Source organism: Pholcus phalangioides, unplaced genomic scaffold (genome assembly GCF_987345545.1).
Source record: "Pholcus phalangioides strain wild (caught in Gottingen) unplaced genomic scaffold, Ppha-v1.0 ptg000013l_1, whole genome shotgun sequence".
NCBI classification, from domain to species: domain Eukaryota; kingdom Metazoa; phylum Arthropoda; class Arachnida; order Araneae; family Pholcidae; genus Pholcus; species Pholcus phalangioides.
The window spans coordinates 18,848,136-18,865,696 of record NW_028301606.1 but is presented as its reverse complement, the minus strand read 5'-3'; the positions used below and the strand labels follow the sequence as shown (position 1 = coordinate 18,865,696).

At 39.8% G+C, this 17,561-nt stretch overlaps 1 protein-coding gene across 1 annotated transcript; it reads left to right on the top strand.

Moving 5' to 3' along the window:
• The first annotated feature begins 4,657 nt into the window (after positions 1-4,657).
• LOC149078724 (disintegrin and metalloproteinase domain-containing protein 10 homolog) lies at positions 4,658-6,769 on the top strand. Its single transcript, XM_089240450.1, has one exon. The coding sequence runs from the start codon at positions 4,658-4,660 to the stop codon at positions 6,767-6,769; it is 2,112 nt and encodes a 703-aa protein (XP_089096576.1).
• The last annotated feature ends 10,792 nt before the right edge of the window (positions 6,770-17,561 follow it).

The following is a 17,561-nucleotide window of genomic DNA, read 5'->3' as shown; positions in this document are numbered from 1 at the left end:
AAAGCCAAATTGATTAGGAGGAATAAACCCTGAATTGATAGTAAATGTAAGAAGTCTTTGGACCAGACATGTTTCGAATATTTTAGAAGAAATATTGGCCAAAATGGTACCGGGCGATAGTTGAGAAGATAAGAAAATTTTCTTTTATTTTTTAAGATAGGACGAACCAAGGCATTCCTCCGGGCATTAGGTACCGTGCCAGTCATAAAAATACTGCCCGAATGGCATGGTGGTTTAGATGTTCGTCTACCGTCGTGAAAGTTGTTGTCAGGGTCCCGGGTTCGAACCCAAGGGAGGATATCGATAAGATATTTTCCCTAACGAACTCGAGGCGACCACCGATTGACAACACCTTCACTTCCAGCCCATCTCACTAATGGCAGTAAATTGCAATATAGCGATATGGCCAGAGTTGGTGTTTGATGAAGTTGTCATAAAAATACTGGAAAACTGCACTCAGGAAGTAAGATGCCTTGTCTCGTAAGGCCCTGTAGAAATGACCAGGGATGACATCAGACCCAGTAGAAGAGCGAGAAGGTAGTGAATCTATTAACGAAGCGATGGCTCCAACATCAAACATATCGATTAACTGGCCGTCATCAAAATGAACCTCTGTCATGAACGGTAACACGTAAGAGTCCGCAACACGAAAATATGTCCGCAAACATATCAGCCTTAGATTGACTGTCAGTGACCGTTGCAACCATCGAAATCAGTTTCATCTTACTGAGTATTCGAAGTCTCATGTTTGATAGATCTTGATGACATGCGAGGAATATACTGCTAGCAATTTAGAGAGAAGTTTGAAATGCATCCAGTGTTTCTCGTCATCTGCCCGAACACATTCGATTTTTTTATCGCAGCTTGCATTGCTAGGTTACAATCATTTGCATCAGAAAATGCGAAGCATGACGTCTCATGCATCGTCACTACGATAGGTAAAAGTTCAATTAGAGGTCGCGGTCACTACACCGGCATAGAATAGCACAAACCAAAAACATGCGTAAAAAATTTGAAATAAATCTATGGTTGAAAGGTTATGTTATTTTCAGTGATCTTTCTACTAGAGCATAGTTTTTCACCACTTTGAAGGTATCAACTCCCCTTAATCCAGTGGGTCTCATACTTTTGTCACCCGCGGCTTGCCCAATTCATGGTTCATCAGCAGCTTCCAGAGTATAGTTTAGTATATATATTTTCACTTAAAAAACACCACTTCAATTAATAAATGCGCACTCAAATGAATATATCTAGATTGCCGTGACGCCCCTGACAAAGGTTGGCGACGCACACTTTGAGAAACACTATCTTCTACCAAAAAAATTATGCACTTTGATAGCTCAAAATGAAATATTCGAACAGCTAAAGGTGGAACAGGATTTCAAATCTTTGTAATTGTGATAGAAAAGAAAAAAGATGAACTTTTAGTAAAACATTTCTCCAATTCATCATTTTTTTTGCTGAATAGCAAATCGACTAACAATAAAGAAAAAGTTATTGTGAGAAAAAAATTCAAGTTTATTGATGTTAATTATCGTGAACAGAGCTAATAAAATATTTGAATATACTTTTGTGTATCGGAAGTAAAAATTGGATGTTCGGATATATTTTTAGGACATCATCGCTCTTAATACAGTAAAACCTCTGTTCTGCGGACACCGGCGCGACAAAAAATTCTCCCATAAAAGAGGGGGTGACCGTTAATCAGAGTCTTGAAATGCATATTTTTATTAAACACTAGGAAATTATTATTTGGTCGTAAAAGATGGGTGACCGCATTTGAGGAGTGTTCGTTGGGCAACCGGGGCGATGTCCCGGGGGCCCCAATGTGTCTCAAATTCCTCAATTTTTTTAGCATAACCATTTCAAAAGCCCCCCATCCCCAAGAACGGGGCCCCAAGAATGCACACTGCGGCCCCGTATTTAATTATATTTTTAGAGTTAGCAAAATATATCGAATGTTTCCTATACGTGCACCTAAATTATCAGCGAAGAAAAACTAAGAGACAAATTAAGTCCATCGAGGAGAAAAAATTAATGGCGATTCAATCACGTGACATTCGAACTTTGCGCTTCTAGGTTCACAGTCAGATGCGCTACTACCAATATGAAACGATATCATTTTTAGTCTAAAACTATTTTTACAGCATGTGAAAAATTAACATGGATATATTTTTTTCGATTATTTATAAAGATAATTTACAATGCTAAACACAACTTTTTTTTTCTTTTCAGAAGAAATAGCTGCTTTTTACCGAAAGTACAGTATACAATTATACTTTTAGTAAAGAGATCCGTAAAAATTTCGTCTTTCGTTGTGTACATATTACTACCTTCATCATTCACTACTATTTAACACGGCATTTTAATTTTTATCCTGGGTGAGTCATATCGATTTTTATATACTTCGCGCAATTTATATTAAAAAAAAGGCAATGCAAAATAAAATATAATTATTAGGGGCACGGATTTCTGTCTTAGCATATTTCGCTATTTTTACGTGATAGAACATATTTTCAAAATTTTAAGGCATATTTTGCATATTTCAGAGTTGTCGATAAAAAGTGAAGTTTTTAGACTGCTTTTTTCGGTTCCTGTCCCAAACGAGAGTTCTTTCTTCTTCACGGTAACTCGCGTGCGACAAATTGGATGATATTGGTCCATGGGGGAAATTTTTTAGTGTTTGCGGGAAATTTTGAGAGTTTTTATCAGATAAAAAGTATTACTTGAATTTTTTTTTCAATTTTGTGCAATGCTCTTCTAAAGCTGAATGCATGCACGACTGGATATTTTTGCCTATAGATAGCATCACATTAATTCCGAATTTGTGGGGCGGGGGGGTTATTTGTTACAGCAATCTGTACAGTTTTCTGTACAGATGGACCAATATTGTTTTCAATATGTGCGATACTAAAGTTGCTGTAGAAAGAAAATCTACTCAAAAGAGAAAATTTTGAGGGAAATTTTTGCTCGATGAGATTACAGCCACGACCAGCTCAAACAGGTCCAGATAAAAGGGGGAACATAAGGCCTCAATTTTTTTTCAAATCCATCCTAAGCTACTCTTGTGCCAAATAAGAGTAGCTTCCGATGTAAATAATAGTTCAATAATTTCTATATCGATTGTGCGTGTGAATGATTCGTTCAGTATTGTGAAATCAAATTCTCTTTCTCTCAACATGCGTAAAGAACATCACAGGAAACTGAAGAAGTTCGTTTAAATATGGAAATGTTCTGTAGAGATGGACCAATATTGTTTTCCAAATGTACGATACTAAAGTTGCTGTAGAAAGGAAATCCACTGCGCTGCTGCGCATCGACACCGAAAAACATAAATAATGTCTTCAATAACTGGGGAACGAGAAAAAAAAAATCGGTTTTCTTTTTTCATTTTTTTACTTCAAAAAATTTCTGTGTGTCCGGTACATCTGGGATGGGAATGAAAAAAAAATTAGGACATATTTTTCTTATATAGAGCATATTTACAGTTTATTAAGTGCATAAATGCATTTTTATACACTCATACACTGATTCACGACATCCTTTCACCTTGAGTTTATGCCAATTAAACTCAGCATTCGCATATCAAAATAAGCAGAATACTAATTGCATGAAGTTTCGATAAGGGTTGTAAAGCCTGTGACCAAGGAAGCTAGCTCTACTTGCGACAAGAACGCGTTCCTTGTTGTGGGGGTGCCGTGTTCTGCGTTCCTTGCAGGTTCGGGGTAGGCGTGGAGAGACGTATGTTTTGGGTCATGTGTTTCTGGATGGCTGTTAGTCAACAACCTCACTCACTCACTAATCGAAATCACCCATCTACCCAAACGTAACGTATAGGAAGCACATCCCATCTGTCAGAGAAAGAGAGTGAACTCATTGCCCTCCATCTTCAAACAAAAAACAGTGGTTTCCTGCTCAAAGCTAGGTCCAATCGTAAAAGAAGCAGGATGGGTAACAGCGATAAAAATGAAGTCACAATTGCTGTCAAAGATAGCAAATCGGTCAGCCTAGGATTATAGGAGCTCTAGATAAATAAAGTTTGCAAATCATTCGTAATAACGATATTTACTTTATAAACATCACAATAAAAACATCCTCCTTATATATAGGTCCACACTTACTCTAGATGAGGGCATCTTAACATTTTATGTTTTCCCAGACCCTTTTCGCTGATGAGATGAAGGCATCAGAACCTCACACAGCATAATATTAAAGTATGAAGTAATGTAATAAAATAATTTGATTGTTTTTTCATCCAAGTTCATAGGTTCCCGTAATCCTGTGTGGACCCTGTTGAAGAACCTCTGTTCTAGATACACACGTTCAAGATTTTAACAAATGGGATTGCTGTAAATTTCTCTGAAATTCCATGGTATACAGGAACCCATTTCACACAGAAAGGGATATGGAGATTTAAAAACTATAGAATATTATTGAATATTATATTCATAAATTTTAAAAAAAGAGACAATTTTATAGATTCAAACTTTACTGATTTGTGTTCAAACAGTAGTGATCCCACGATGGATTGTTTGATAAACAGTTGGGCTGCCCATTCTTTAGATTGAATTTCGCTGAAAAGTAAAAACTATCCATAATATGTTCATAACAAACTGACATCTCGTTATATTCAGAGTGATTGGTGAAGGGGAAAAAAATGAGCATTTCTAAAATCTTCAGGAAATCCGCGTTCTTGTTGATGTTGATGCTTAGCGGATTCTCACCGGTTTCATCTCAACTGGAGAAATTATTATTCCTGTACCAAATTACTGATTTACGAATATCTTTTGAAGAAACTGAAGATGGACCAGCACTGTTGGATTCACCGGATAAGATAAAAATAGTTTTTAACTATTTCGGACACAACGTTGAAGTATTGGCAGAAAAATATCCGGATTCGCTGATGAAGAAAACCACAACTGAAATACACAGGAATGGAACTACGCACGTCGGATCTTTCAAAGGTAAATTTTATGAACTTGAAAACGAGGAATATGCTGTTTTTGGATACATATCGGACGATGGCAGTTTCGAGGGGATTATCGAAATGCAGAACGTCACATATAACTTGGTAAAGGCTTCCACGTATCTCAGTGGCATGGGGTCAAAGGCAATTGTTTATAGGGATCTTGATATCAAACCTATAAAACAAATATCAAAAGCGGGAACTCTCAATCGTTCGAGTGACCGACATTTCATGGCCGAAGAAAAGTACACGTCGAGTGATCATGAATTCAAAAGCTTCAACATTTCGTACTCGAACCTTTCAAATACCGAGGACATCATTAGAATATTCGAAGATTTGAAGATGACAAGAAAACAAATCTCGGGTTCTCAAAATATTCTGGTGCGTAGAGTTGAGATGATCGGTGATGCAGGATTTTACGAACAGAAGAAGGAAAATTCTCTCCAATACATGTATCTGATGTTGCACGAAGTCGACAAAGCATTTCGCAGTACGGCTTTCGGAAAGGACATCGTCAGAATACTTCCTTGGAAACTCAAGATTTACGAGAGCAAGAACGAGCCAGGCTACCCGTTCAGTACACGTCTTAGTGACCTGGATACATATTTAGAGGACTTCAGAGCGATTTATGGTAATACTTATCATGCTTATAACTCTTGCTTGACATACGCAGTGACTGGATACAGATTATCAGGATCACTGGGAATAGCAATTGTAGGAGGAGTTTGTTCAAAACATGGAGGAAAATTCGGTATCATAAAAACTAATCCGGATTTAATAATGAAGTACATTTTCATTCATGAGTTAGGTCATTCCTTTGGAGCAGATCATGATACAGAGGAAAATGCAACTTGCTTGCCATATAGGAATGACTACGTAATGCTATCAGGAGGCCCAGTTGGGAAAAATAAATATCGCTTCTCGCCGTGCAGTATCGACAACATACGCCCCATGCTCAAAGAGGACTACGTAAGAGAATGTACGAAGCCTTTATCTCCCGAATGTGGAAATGGAATAAGAGAGGGCGTCGAAGAATGTGACTGCGGCCCTGATGAACATGTATGCGAGAGTTTGGACAGGTGCTGTACTCCGAAAGGTAGCAACAAGAATGGAGATAAGGAATGTACCTACCGTCGTAGTAAAGGTTATGAATGCAGCGACAAGTCGGATCTGTGCTGCACGAATTGCACAATATCAGCACGTGGAAAGAATTGCTCTAGAGAAAATTTTGGATGTATCGTGGGGAAATGCGACGGTGTTTCGAAAGACTGCAAGGACAACATCCCTGAGAGAGACGGAACAAATTGTTCTGATGGCGGTGGAGGCATCCATACATGCTCTTCAGGTTCATGTAACAGCAGCTATTGCCGAGATCACGGACTCGATACATGCATATGCAAACTCAAATGGAGATGCAGAGTTTGTTGTTTGAAAGATGGGAAATGCATATCGAGCGAGATATTGGGATTCACTCCAAGTGGTGTTCGACCAACATTATATTATGGTACAATATGTGGACCTAAACTCCAGTGTAATGGCGCAGGGTATTGTACTTCTCCCACAGGTGAATATCCGAATGAAGTTGCAATTTGGCCGTACATTCTTGCTGTACTGATCCTGATCATCATCACTGTGTCTGGTGCATACTGTTATGACGTTATCAAAAAGAAAAAACGTTTGTCACGAATGTGGCCTTGCAAAATTACACAACAATCTTCTGCTCGTCGGACATTGCATAGCACGGGAAGACGTCACGCGAATCATTCTCACGCAAAACAAAATATTGGATCCCATCTTCATTAACACAAAGCACATTACTTTGATGGAAAGCTGCAGAAAAAGTGAATATGATACGTGTATAAACTCTAAGAGAGTAATGTTTGAAGAACATATAGGTATAACGACAGAATGGAAATGAGTTCCAAGCATTGTGAGAACCTGTACATTTATCTAGATTTTAAAGATGAGATCTAAATTCCTAATATTTTGAAATAACTGCGAGATATGCATTCCTTTGTTACATTGCTTCTTTCAAGCTGTTCAATAAAAATACGATTTCTTTATATATTGGCGTGTGCGTGTGTGTGAGCGAGCGAGCGATTTTGCGCTAAAATAATTCCAAAACATACTGAAAATGGACAGTATACTCATGTGCATAATATGTTATATTCATAAACACAATTAAAAAGAATCAGCGCTCGAGTCTCGTGCGATAGAAGTGAAACTTCTAGGTCTGATATGACTAGATTCACGAATTTTCAAAAATTCGTAATTATTATGAAAACGCCAGTATAATAAAATATAAATTATGTGAAAGTTTGAAAATGCATTAAAAATAGCTTGTACGCATGATAAAATAACCCGACATCAATATTGAATAACAATTTATTCGAAATGAAAGAAATTGCGTTATGACAGCACCGCCAATTCAGAGCTTGCACTGTGACGTCACAAAACCTGCGTTTGCGGCGATATATACTCTCGTGCCGCCGGAGGTGTCCTTGCTGACAAAACCGTCCAAACCAACTCCCCCACCTGAGTTTATTTTCTTAAGGGGCGTATACACTAGTGCGCCGATCTAGCAACACACGGCCCCCTTGCAGCGGTTCTAATCCGCTCGTGGGTACACAAACTTCCCTTGTGTTCCCATCTGTCCTTTGTGTTCGTTGAAAAACCAATTCCAGGTGGTTCCAGAAAACAGCTCAAGAATAAATAACAACACAGTACAAATTACTGAACAACCAATTGTGAATGCTTTCATTGCATGATACGCGCGCTAGTGCATACGCGCCTTTGCACGGTGGAACATCTATTTGACATCCCCCACTACAACCCATCCGCTTCCCGGACCGTCAGCACACAATCAAGTTTGAGGAAAAAGAAAGCGTTTCAGCTTTTCTGATGAATCAGGGAGATTAGGGGGGGGGGGGCGCCTGCTTGCTTTTCCCAGTACCCATTTTGTACCACATTAAAGAGTAATTTTGAATAAACTTGATGTCGTACCTTATTCAATTCTAATGTTTTTATATGGATCTTGTCTAATTTACAGTATTGGTATAAGTATAAGAAATTCATAGTTGTTCGGGGGGGGGGGGGGGTCTGACAATGGTAACGAATAATATACATCCTCACTACCCGAGCTACTACCCTCCTTTGTCTGATAAAGTATACAGTGAAACCTCGCTACATATATTATTCGTTACCATTGTCAGACACAAAGCGATCATTGATTTCTATAATAAATTATATTTGTTTACAATCTTGGTCATTCTTTCGTTTCACGCATACTTTTACCTTATGACATGACAAGAACAAGTCATATGTTATATTTACATGGTCATTAGTTTTGGCGCGGCTTGACCTAATTGGTCCTTGCGCCATTAAAATCAAAATCCAATCCACCTGATTGCCGAATGCATTGAAGTTTCGTTACATTTTGTATGGTACACCGAAGTATAACGGGATAAATCTGAGTTAAACTTATACTAAAGAGCTACTGTGACTAAAGAGCACATCATACCTGATGTAAAGCTGTTCTCATATCAGACATGTTGCCAATTCATTCAGTAAATAGTGAATAACCAAGAAAATATATGAGCTGAAATTCCTGTTAGCTCCTGTGATATTGAGACCATATCAGATTTCACCTTTGAAGAAGAACCTCAATTCAAGATATTTGAACATCGCCTGCTCACTCCCTGAGTGATGAAGCACTATCCACTGCGCTGTTACTGTTTGACCAAATCGCAGAGAACCTCTACCGAATTACAGGGCTACGACAAGAAGAAAATAAATCTCTGAAGGTTGGTTGTGAATCATCAAATCATTCCCACTATCCATTGGCGTAAGAAATATTTTAGATCTGAGGAGATGGTGATTTGGACTTCTAAATATGTAAGAAAATTAGATTTCTGACTTGATACCCGGGGTGTTCGAGCCCATGCAACAATTGATAGGCCACTGACAAGTTTTGAAGTGTGATAATTTTGAGAAATTCGAGATGAGATTGCGTTACGAAATGTGTGTGGTAAAAACCGTGCATAGCCACCAAATCCTGGGCAACGTAAAATACATTCGTAAGACGGGTTTTCGCTGCCGATCGCATTGTGACTAAATGAATTCATTTTTTCGAAAACACAATGACACTCATTAATATAGCAATAACATTGCATAATTTCTGGTAGAAATTTCCTCTGTCCGCGATTTCAATTTTGTGTGTGCACGATCAACACAATCTATAGCAGAAAGCCTCCGTGCGAAGCTTTGGCGTCACGGAAGAAATCCCTTTCACTTCTAGCCATTGGATATTGCAGGTCGACGCATGCGATATCTTTAACTTTTTCTGTAGTATATCCAATTACTGTAGGTGAAATCGACTTCTTCAATGAATTCACGAGCTTTGCGCGGAGGCTATCTGCTTGAGTACCATGGCATTGGCATGGTACTCTCACCTTTTGAAGATGTTGTCAAGAATGCGGTAGGTTCTTTTTAAACTTTCCTTCATTTGAGTCGCAAGCACCACGATGTCAACGACTCAACCCGAATCGATGGAAATCAACCCACTCGCGGTAAAAATGCCTCCGTTTTGGTAAACTTGCCCGGAATTATGGTTCAAACAGATCGAAATTAGTGCTGACTCGACGAAATTCAACTTCGTTCCCCGGCTCCTATTACTGGTTTAAACCAGCAGGAGCTCATTTCGGATATCTTAATGAATCCACCGGCTCAAAATAGCTATGATGCCCTGAAAGAGCGGTTGATATCCCAGTTTGCCGATTCCGAATCTTTTAGGTTAGAGGCTCTTTTACAAGGCCAAGTTTTGGGTGACAAGCGCCCGTCACGTTTGCTATAGGAAATGCGTGATTTCGCTGGCATGCATTTTGATGATAAAATTTTGAAAACTTTGTGGTTGCAACAATTGCCAGTAGCTGTTCAGCAGATATTATCCGTAAGCACTGACGACTTGCTGAAGCTTGCGGAGATGGCAGACGGCGTATTGGATGTTACCAAGTCCACGGAAGTCAGTTCAGTCCAGCCGTGTCCAATCGGTACCAGATTAGATGAGATCTGCACTCGCCAGTCTAGATTAGAAACTAGATCTCATGGACAGCGTTTTCGTTATCGTTCGCGATGTAGGTCTCGCCAATCTCTCTCAGCCGGACAAACATCTCAGATATGCAGGTACCACATGGTACATGCCGGTCACCGGAAATCGACACACAAGCTTGACAAATAGCCTCCTCCAGCTCGTCGAGTGTTAAAGGATTGTTGCGGTAAACAATGTCCTTCAGTGTGCCCCACAGAAAGCAGTCGCATGGGGTGAGGTCGGGTAAATACGAAGGCTACTTATGATAATGCCACATGTTCCATCTATTGGCGCAATTCGTAAGTAAAATTTTGAGGTACCTGTATCAGATTCTTACGGTTTTTTTAATAAACACATCACTGGTTTCATGCTTCCACCTATCACCATGGGGTCCTTCGTGAAACACCCGGTATGCACTATTTCATCATGTTAACTAAACTTTAAAAAAAAAAGGGGGTCACAATGAATTTCTTGTTCTGTTCGCGTCTGCGAAAATAAAGAATTCCGGGTTTCAAACGAAAATCAAAACTTTAACTGGACAAATTGGAGAAATAGCGAGACACCCAGGCTCTGTCGGAAGAAGCAACATGCATATAGAATGTGGCCATCTGGTTACCTATAGCATTCACGAGCTATTAGTTGATTGCTGCCACCGTCCATGTACGGAGCCTTTCAACATCTTATATATAAATGTGAAAGCATGTATGTTCTTTATACAAATCTACAGTTTTAGACCGATCGTCGCCAGATTTTGCATGTATACCAAACAGGTCCGGGATTTAACCGTAGGCTACTTTAAAATTTCTTCAGTGCTGGGCAAATGCCCGAAATGGGCGAAAAACTGTCGGGCAACAATGGTGTTTTGGGGCCTCAACAATTACTTTCGGAACGTTTACTTTGGTTACCGTGGTTTCCAACAGTGCGTTTCAGACGTGTATATACACTGCTGGCCACCGTAAATGCAACACCCTGAAGGAAGCATGCAAATAATATGAAATTTACAACATGCATTAGCGGAGGTGAGATATGCAAATGATTAGAATTTCAGCGCAGACGCACATCACGCGCGCCTGTGGCGCCACTTCAAAGCGCTATTTAAGGCTTGGAGATTTCGACGATTTGAAGTACGGCAATTGTGTTTTTCTTGTGTTTTTTTCAAAAAAACGATCAATTATGCCTCGTAGAAAACAGCGATCATCTTTTAATCAAGTATCCGAGTTCGACAGAGGAAGGATAGTGGCCTACCGACATTGTGGATTATCTTTCAGGGAAATCGGTAGTCGTGTTGGACGAGACCAAACAACTGTAATGCGGATATGTGATCGTTGGATGCAGGAGGGTACGACGGACCGACGTGTTCGATCGCATTCACCTCAGTGCACCACTTCACGTGATGACAGGCGTATTGTGCGTATGGCAGTGGCGGATCGCTCAGCCACATCACGAACCATAGCACAGCACATTCAGTCTGTACCGCATCATCCAGTGTCTGCGCGTACCATTCCACGCCGTTTACAGCAGAGTGGTCTGTCCGCAAGACGTCCATTGCTTCGTCTACCCTTGCCGCAGAACCACAGTCGTCTCCGCCGCCAATGGTGCGATGAAAGAAGGATGTGGACGGCACAATGGAATGAAATTGTCTTTACTGACGAGTCACGCTTCTGTCTGCAACACCACGATGGTCGGATTCGAGTCTGGAGACACCGTGGAGAGAGGAGGCTGAACAGCTGCGTTATGCACCGCCACACTGGTCCTGCACCGGGTATTATGGTATGGGGCGGTATTGGATATCACTCTCGCACTCCTCTAGTACGCATTGCCGGTACTTTAAAAAGCCAGCGCTACATCTCCGAGGTGTTGGAGCCAGTTGTCCTTCCTTACCTTCAGGGCTTGCCCACAGCCATATTTCAACAGGATAATGCGCGACCACACGTGGCACGCATTGTCCAAAGGTTCTTCGTCAATCGCCAGATTGAATTGCTTCCCTGGCCAGCTCGCTCTCCGGATCTTTCGCCGATAGAAAACATGTGGTCCATGGTTGCTCAACGATTGACCCAGATTACATCCCCAGCTGCCACACCAGATCAACTTTGGCAACGCGTGGAAGCTGCTTGGTCTGCTGTACCCCAAGAACACATCCAAAGTCTCTTTGAATCAATGCCAAGGCGTGTGGCAGCGGTGATCTCCAACAATGGCGGCTACTCTGGCTACTGATTTTAGCAGGAACCACACTTCACAGAAGTCTATAAATTTAATCATTTGATGCTTGGTCAACATGTTATCCACAAAATAAATATTGTTGCGATATCTCTTGTCTTTCTTGGTGTTGCAATTTGGGTGGCCAGTAGTGTATATGCCTTTACAATGGTTTGTCACACCTTTAATTCTGCCATTATTACAGTTTATTCCTTTATAACGGTTTGTCACTTTTCCAATCCTCCCAGTAATTGAAGAAAACCCGGGAAGCGCCGGGTATTTTTGCTTGCCTGTATACAGGGTGTCCTGTAAGTGCTAATGCGGCCTTTATCTCATCAACCGCCCATCGTAGAGATATAGTTTCAATTTAAAAAATTCTTAAAAGGCGTTTGAATAATATTCGCTGCACAAGCTGGACGCATGACGTCACTAACAACAGAGAACAACAACTACGACGACAAAACTGAGAACAAAACTGTTCAGCGCCAGCTGATGAACTCAATGCTTGCTTCAAATCATCAACACTCTGGCACGAAGTTAAATAATTATCATTATCCACCAACTTGCGAGCAAAATGACTCAGCACTGCTATCATTTTCACATCAGTTGATCAAACTTGGCAATGGAAGAATTCCCGTAGAGACCCAAGCATTGGACTCATTTCGTTCCCAAATGGATTTTGCCAGTTGTTAAACTAAGTTCAAGAACTTTCAGACAAAGTCTTCCCAAACATTCAACAAAATCACCGAAACCATGAGTGGCTTTGTGAGAGACCGATTCTGGCACCGAAAAATGACAATATGAACAAGATCAACGAAAAAATCCTAAAAGTTATTCCAGGAGACTCCACATCTTACAAATCGGTTGACACTGTCACAGACTCAGCGCAGACAGTTCTTTATCCTGCAGAACTTCTGAACTCTTTGGATATTCCGGGTGTGCCACCACACAATTTGACCCTCAAAGTCGGAGCACCTTTAATGCTTTTAAGAAATTTGGAGACACAGAGACTATGCAATGGCACCGGACTCTGCGTGAAGAAATTGCACAATTACATCATTGAAGCAACGATTCTAACTGGATGTGCCAAAGGAGAATACTTCTTCATTCCACGTATCCGAATTATCACTGAAGAAATGTCATTCACTTTCAAGCGATCACAGTTCCCGATTCGTTTAGCTTTTGCCATGACAATCAACAAACCGCAAGGCCAGTCGTTGCCAGCGGCAGGTATGAACCTACTTGAGCCCTGATTTTCACACGGACAGCTTTATGTCGCGTGTTGCTAATCCCAAAAATTTGGCATCTACACACCAGATTTAAAAAACAAACAATATTGTGTATCCACAAGCGATTGCCTGAAGTTTTTAATTAAAATATTCAAAAATAAAAGTAACTTTTTCTTAGTTGATGCGGAAATTATTAAATAATTAGTAACCTATATATATATAAATTTTTTACAGGGCGGGCAACGTCGCCGGGTATCAGCTTTATATATATATATATATATATAGTAAGGGTTACAAATGCAGTGACAAGTCGGATCTGTGCTGCACGAATTGCACAATATCAGCAAGTGGAAAGAATTGCTCTAGAGGAAATTTTGGATGTATTGTAGTGAAATGTGACGGTGTATTGAAAAGCTGCTGGAACAAGACCGAAGAGAAAGACGGAACAAATTGCTCAGATAGTCGTGGAGGAATCCATACCTGCTCTTCAGGCTTCTGTAACAGCAGTTATTGCAGAGATCACGGACTTGATACATGCATATGCAAACTCAAATGGAGATGCAGAGTTTGCTGTGTGAAAGATGGCAAATGCATAACAACCGGAGAACTAGGATTCGATCCACGTGGAGTCACACCAAAATTACCTTATGGTAAAATATGTGGACATAAACTCCAGTGTAATGGTTATGGGCATTGTACTTCACCCACAGGCGAATATCCCCTTGAAGATACTGTAGTTTGGCCGTATATTCTTGTTGTGCTGATACTGATAGTCATCACTGCATCTGGTACATACTATTATTACATTATAAAAAAGAAAAAACGTTTGCCACAAATATGGCCCTGCAAAACAATGCACCAATCTTCTGCTCGCCATACGTTGCATAGTACAGGAAGACACAACACAGCTCATTCTCATCCAAAACATAATATTGGATCACATCGCCAACGACACGATTGACATTGTTGCGATCGGAACTTGCAGAAAAATTCAAGATGAGGAGAACATTTTTCAGAAAACAGATGGATAAAACAACACCGTGAAAAATAGTGCTCAAACATTATGAGAACACGTACACTTATTATTGTTTTGAAACATTTGATCTAATTTTCTGATATTTCCAAGTAACTGCAATTTGCATTCATTTTTACTTTAGCTTTTTTTGTCTCTTGTTTCCTCCAGGCCGTTCTATAAAAATGTGATTTTTTGAAACATTAATGTGGGAGATTGAGCAATACTTGAATTACAAAAAATGCTAGATAGATAGAACCGCTCACAACCTCTGACCGATGCGAAGAAATTACTTTCGTTACCTCAAATGAGACAAGGTTTTTTCAGAAAACATTAGCAGTGATTTATGACAGTGACCCCTGCCCCGTTCTGGCTTGAGTTTGCGCACACGCACGCGGACACACCCACACACACACCGGGAGAAATGATCGGAAACCAAAGCCTGGCATATTCAGAGGAAGTTTGAAGACTACTATAGTTAGGGAAATAAACAGTTTCTTTGGGAACATAAATATTGAAAGAACAAATTTTTTATCTTGGTGTTTGCTTTTTATCCCAGCACCCATTTCATATTCCAATCATTCAAAAATTAAAATTTTAGCAGCTTGACGTCATTCATTACATTCAAAATGCGTTTGTTGCCATTGATAGTTGGTGCGAAGTACCGAGAATCGACACATTCGACTGTGGTGACAAATAATATATCCACCCTCACTAACCGAAATTTACTACCTGTTATTACTACCCTGTTTTCTTTGATAATGGTAGAGTTTTCTTGAAGTGAAGAGAGGTCATGTGTGTGTGTGTGATACTCGACGTCAACCATGCTTATGTCAGAAATGTTACGAATCCATTCAGTCCATAGTGAACAACCAGGAAAAAATACGTTGAAATTTTTCTCAGCTCCAGATTTTGAGACCATATCAGATCGCATATTTGAAAAAGCAGCGCAACTACAAAAATTTTTACGCCAATTACGGATCCATGGGTGATCATGATCCGTTGTGGTTAAATGCGTCAATATTACAGAAAATATTTAAAACATTTCAAAAATGCAACAGAAACAACTTTTTCATTGTAGGTTGATGGCGAATGACAAATCAATCCAACTATTCAGTGGCATCGGAATATTTTTTAGGCCTGTGGATGATCTTCTTGAGTTTTGTGTTAGAAATTTATTGGCGCACGAATTATACAAGGAACTAAACCCTTCGCTCACAAGCGATTGACAAGAAATTCAGATCATCTCTATTTGACGAATCTGCAATAAATATGGTAACCTTTTCCTAACCTAACCGCACGATAGAAAAACGAAGGAAACGAGAAAAAAAGTGGAAAAGAAAAGCAAGAAACAAAAAAAGGTAAAACAGTATAATAGACAGTGACTAAAAGAGTGAGTACAAAGTAGATTTCTCTTTGCACTTTCACCCTACCTTTTCTCTTTCCGTGTTACATGTATATAGTAGAAAGATATATCATGTGTGGGGAAAAAATCACTGTCAGAGTATAGAAAAAACGAAGAGGAAAGAAAGCTATGTAGGATTGCAACAAAGCTTCGCGATGATGAGAAGAGGGAAAAGAAAACAGAGAACTTCTTTGAATTTATTCCACTGGCGTTTGAACGTAATATTACGATCCTTGATCGTAAAGTAAGTAAGTCCAATTACACACGAGTAAATAGGGTATGTCTGTGTATAAATTTCGTACAAAGTCTGAGTTATTCAGAAAGTGGTAAAATGCTTTGATGATTTCCTGAGGCCTCCTACCTAATTACAAATGTGCGCCTTCCAGTTCAAATGCTCACATTATTTTTATTTATTTTTTTCATATAAAAACTTTTTTTTTCTAATTTTCACCAGGTCTCATTTTCATCTGCACTTGAAGCCCCTGGCCTGTGAGCGGGTGAGCCCATGCGTGAAGACGGCATTCTCTTATGAAACTGTGAAAAGTGGACTTAATCAGGAAAAAATACGAATAGTTTTCGTGAAGAATAATATTTCGGCTCGGATAATATAGCCGGCTCGGAGATCAGCTCGCATTTGCGCCTTGAAGTTGGGAACCACAGAAAACTAACTTCAGCCGACCACCACTGTGGGGTTCGAACCCGGATCCTCGCATCGCGAGTCCGTCACTATAACCACTCGACCACCACAGCGGCCAAACAACTTTCTTTTACATGGTTAGAAGTGAGTATTCACACTACAACTCCGTCTTTGACGCCACTATCAAGATTGCTATGTCCGGCCCATGGCCCTTCCCTATGCAAACGGGGGAGAGAGGGGGGAAATTACAGAAATATTTCACTTATTTTAATAATTCTGTCTTTCTTTATTCTGAATTGTCATTTACTTTGGAACTCTTTCCTATCATTAATATTCGATTGTTTTATTCCTTAATTTTGGTTCAATTCTTAATCAATTTCAAATTATAACTTTCAATCAATCAAAATCATCATTTCTGCTGGAGTAATTTACCACACGAGTCAATTTTCGTAAGCTCTCGGTGAAATTTTAGATATTTTTCAGATTTCCTGTGCACATGAAAGTCACGTGGAAATAAACAGGCTATCTGGTGGCGTGCAATTTAATTATATTATCACTATCCAGAAACCTTGGTAACCCCAAGCCAAAGCCGCTTGAAAGATCTCTTGAAAGAACTCTTAATGCAGCTTTGGGTGCATACCATTATCACATTATTAAAAAGAAAGTTTGCCACAAGCACGGCTCTGCAAAATCGTGCGATAATCTTCTGCTCGTCAGACATTGCGTAACACAAGAAGACAGCATGCGGATCATTTTCACCCGAAACAGAATCTTCGAATACGCCAACAACACTTCAGAAAACTTTTATGGCATTTGTACGCTTTCAAGACGGTACCACTCAAGAGCAACGGAAGGTCCGTGCTCCTTCTCTCATTGTTAAGGCAACAACTATCCTCTCCTCTCACTGCACTCACATCGATTATGTTGTAAAAAAAAGTAACATTGGTCATCTTTTTACCTTTCCATTTGTACTACAGCATCGAGTAATTTGATCAATGGTATCCACACCTGATTTTATTTTGGTTTGATG

What these genes read in the sequence shown, in the direction of transcription:
- LOC149078724 (XM_089240450.1), top strand. Translation starts at nt 4,658, where the DNA reads ATGAGCATTTCTAAAATCTTCAGGAAATCCGCGTTCTTGTTGATGTTG.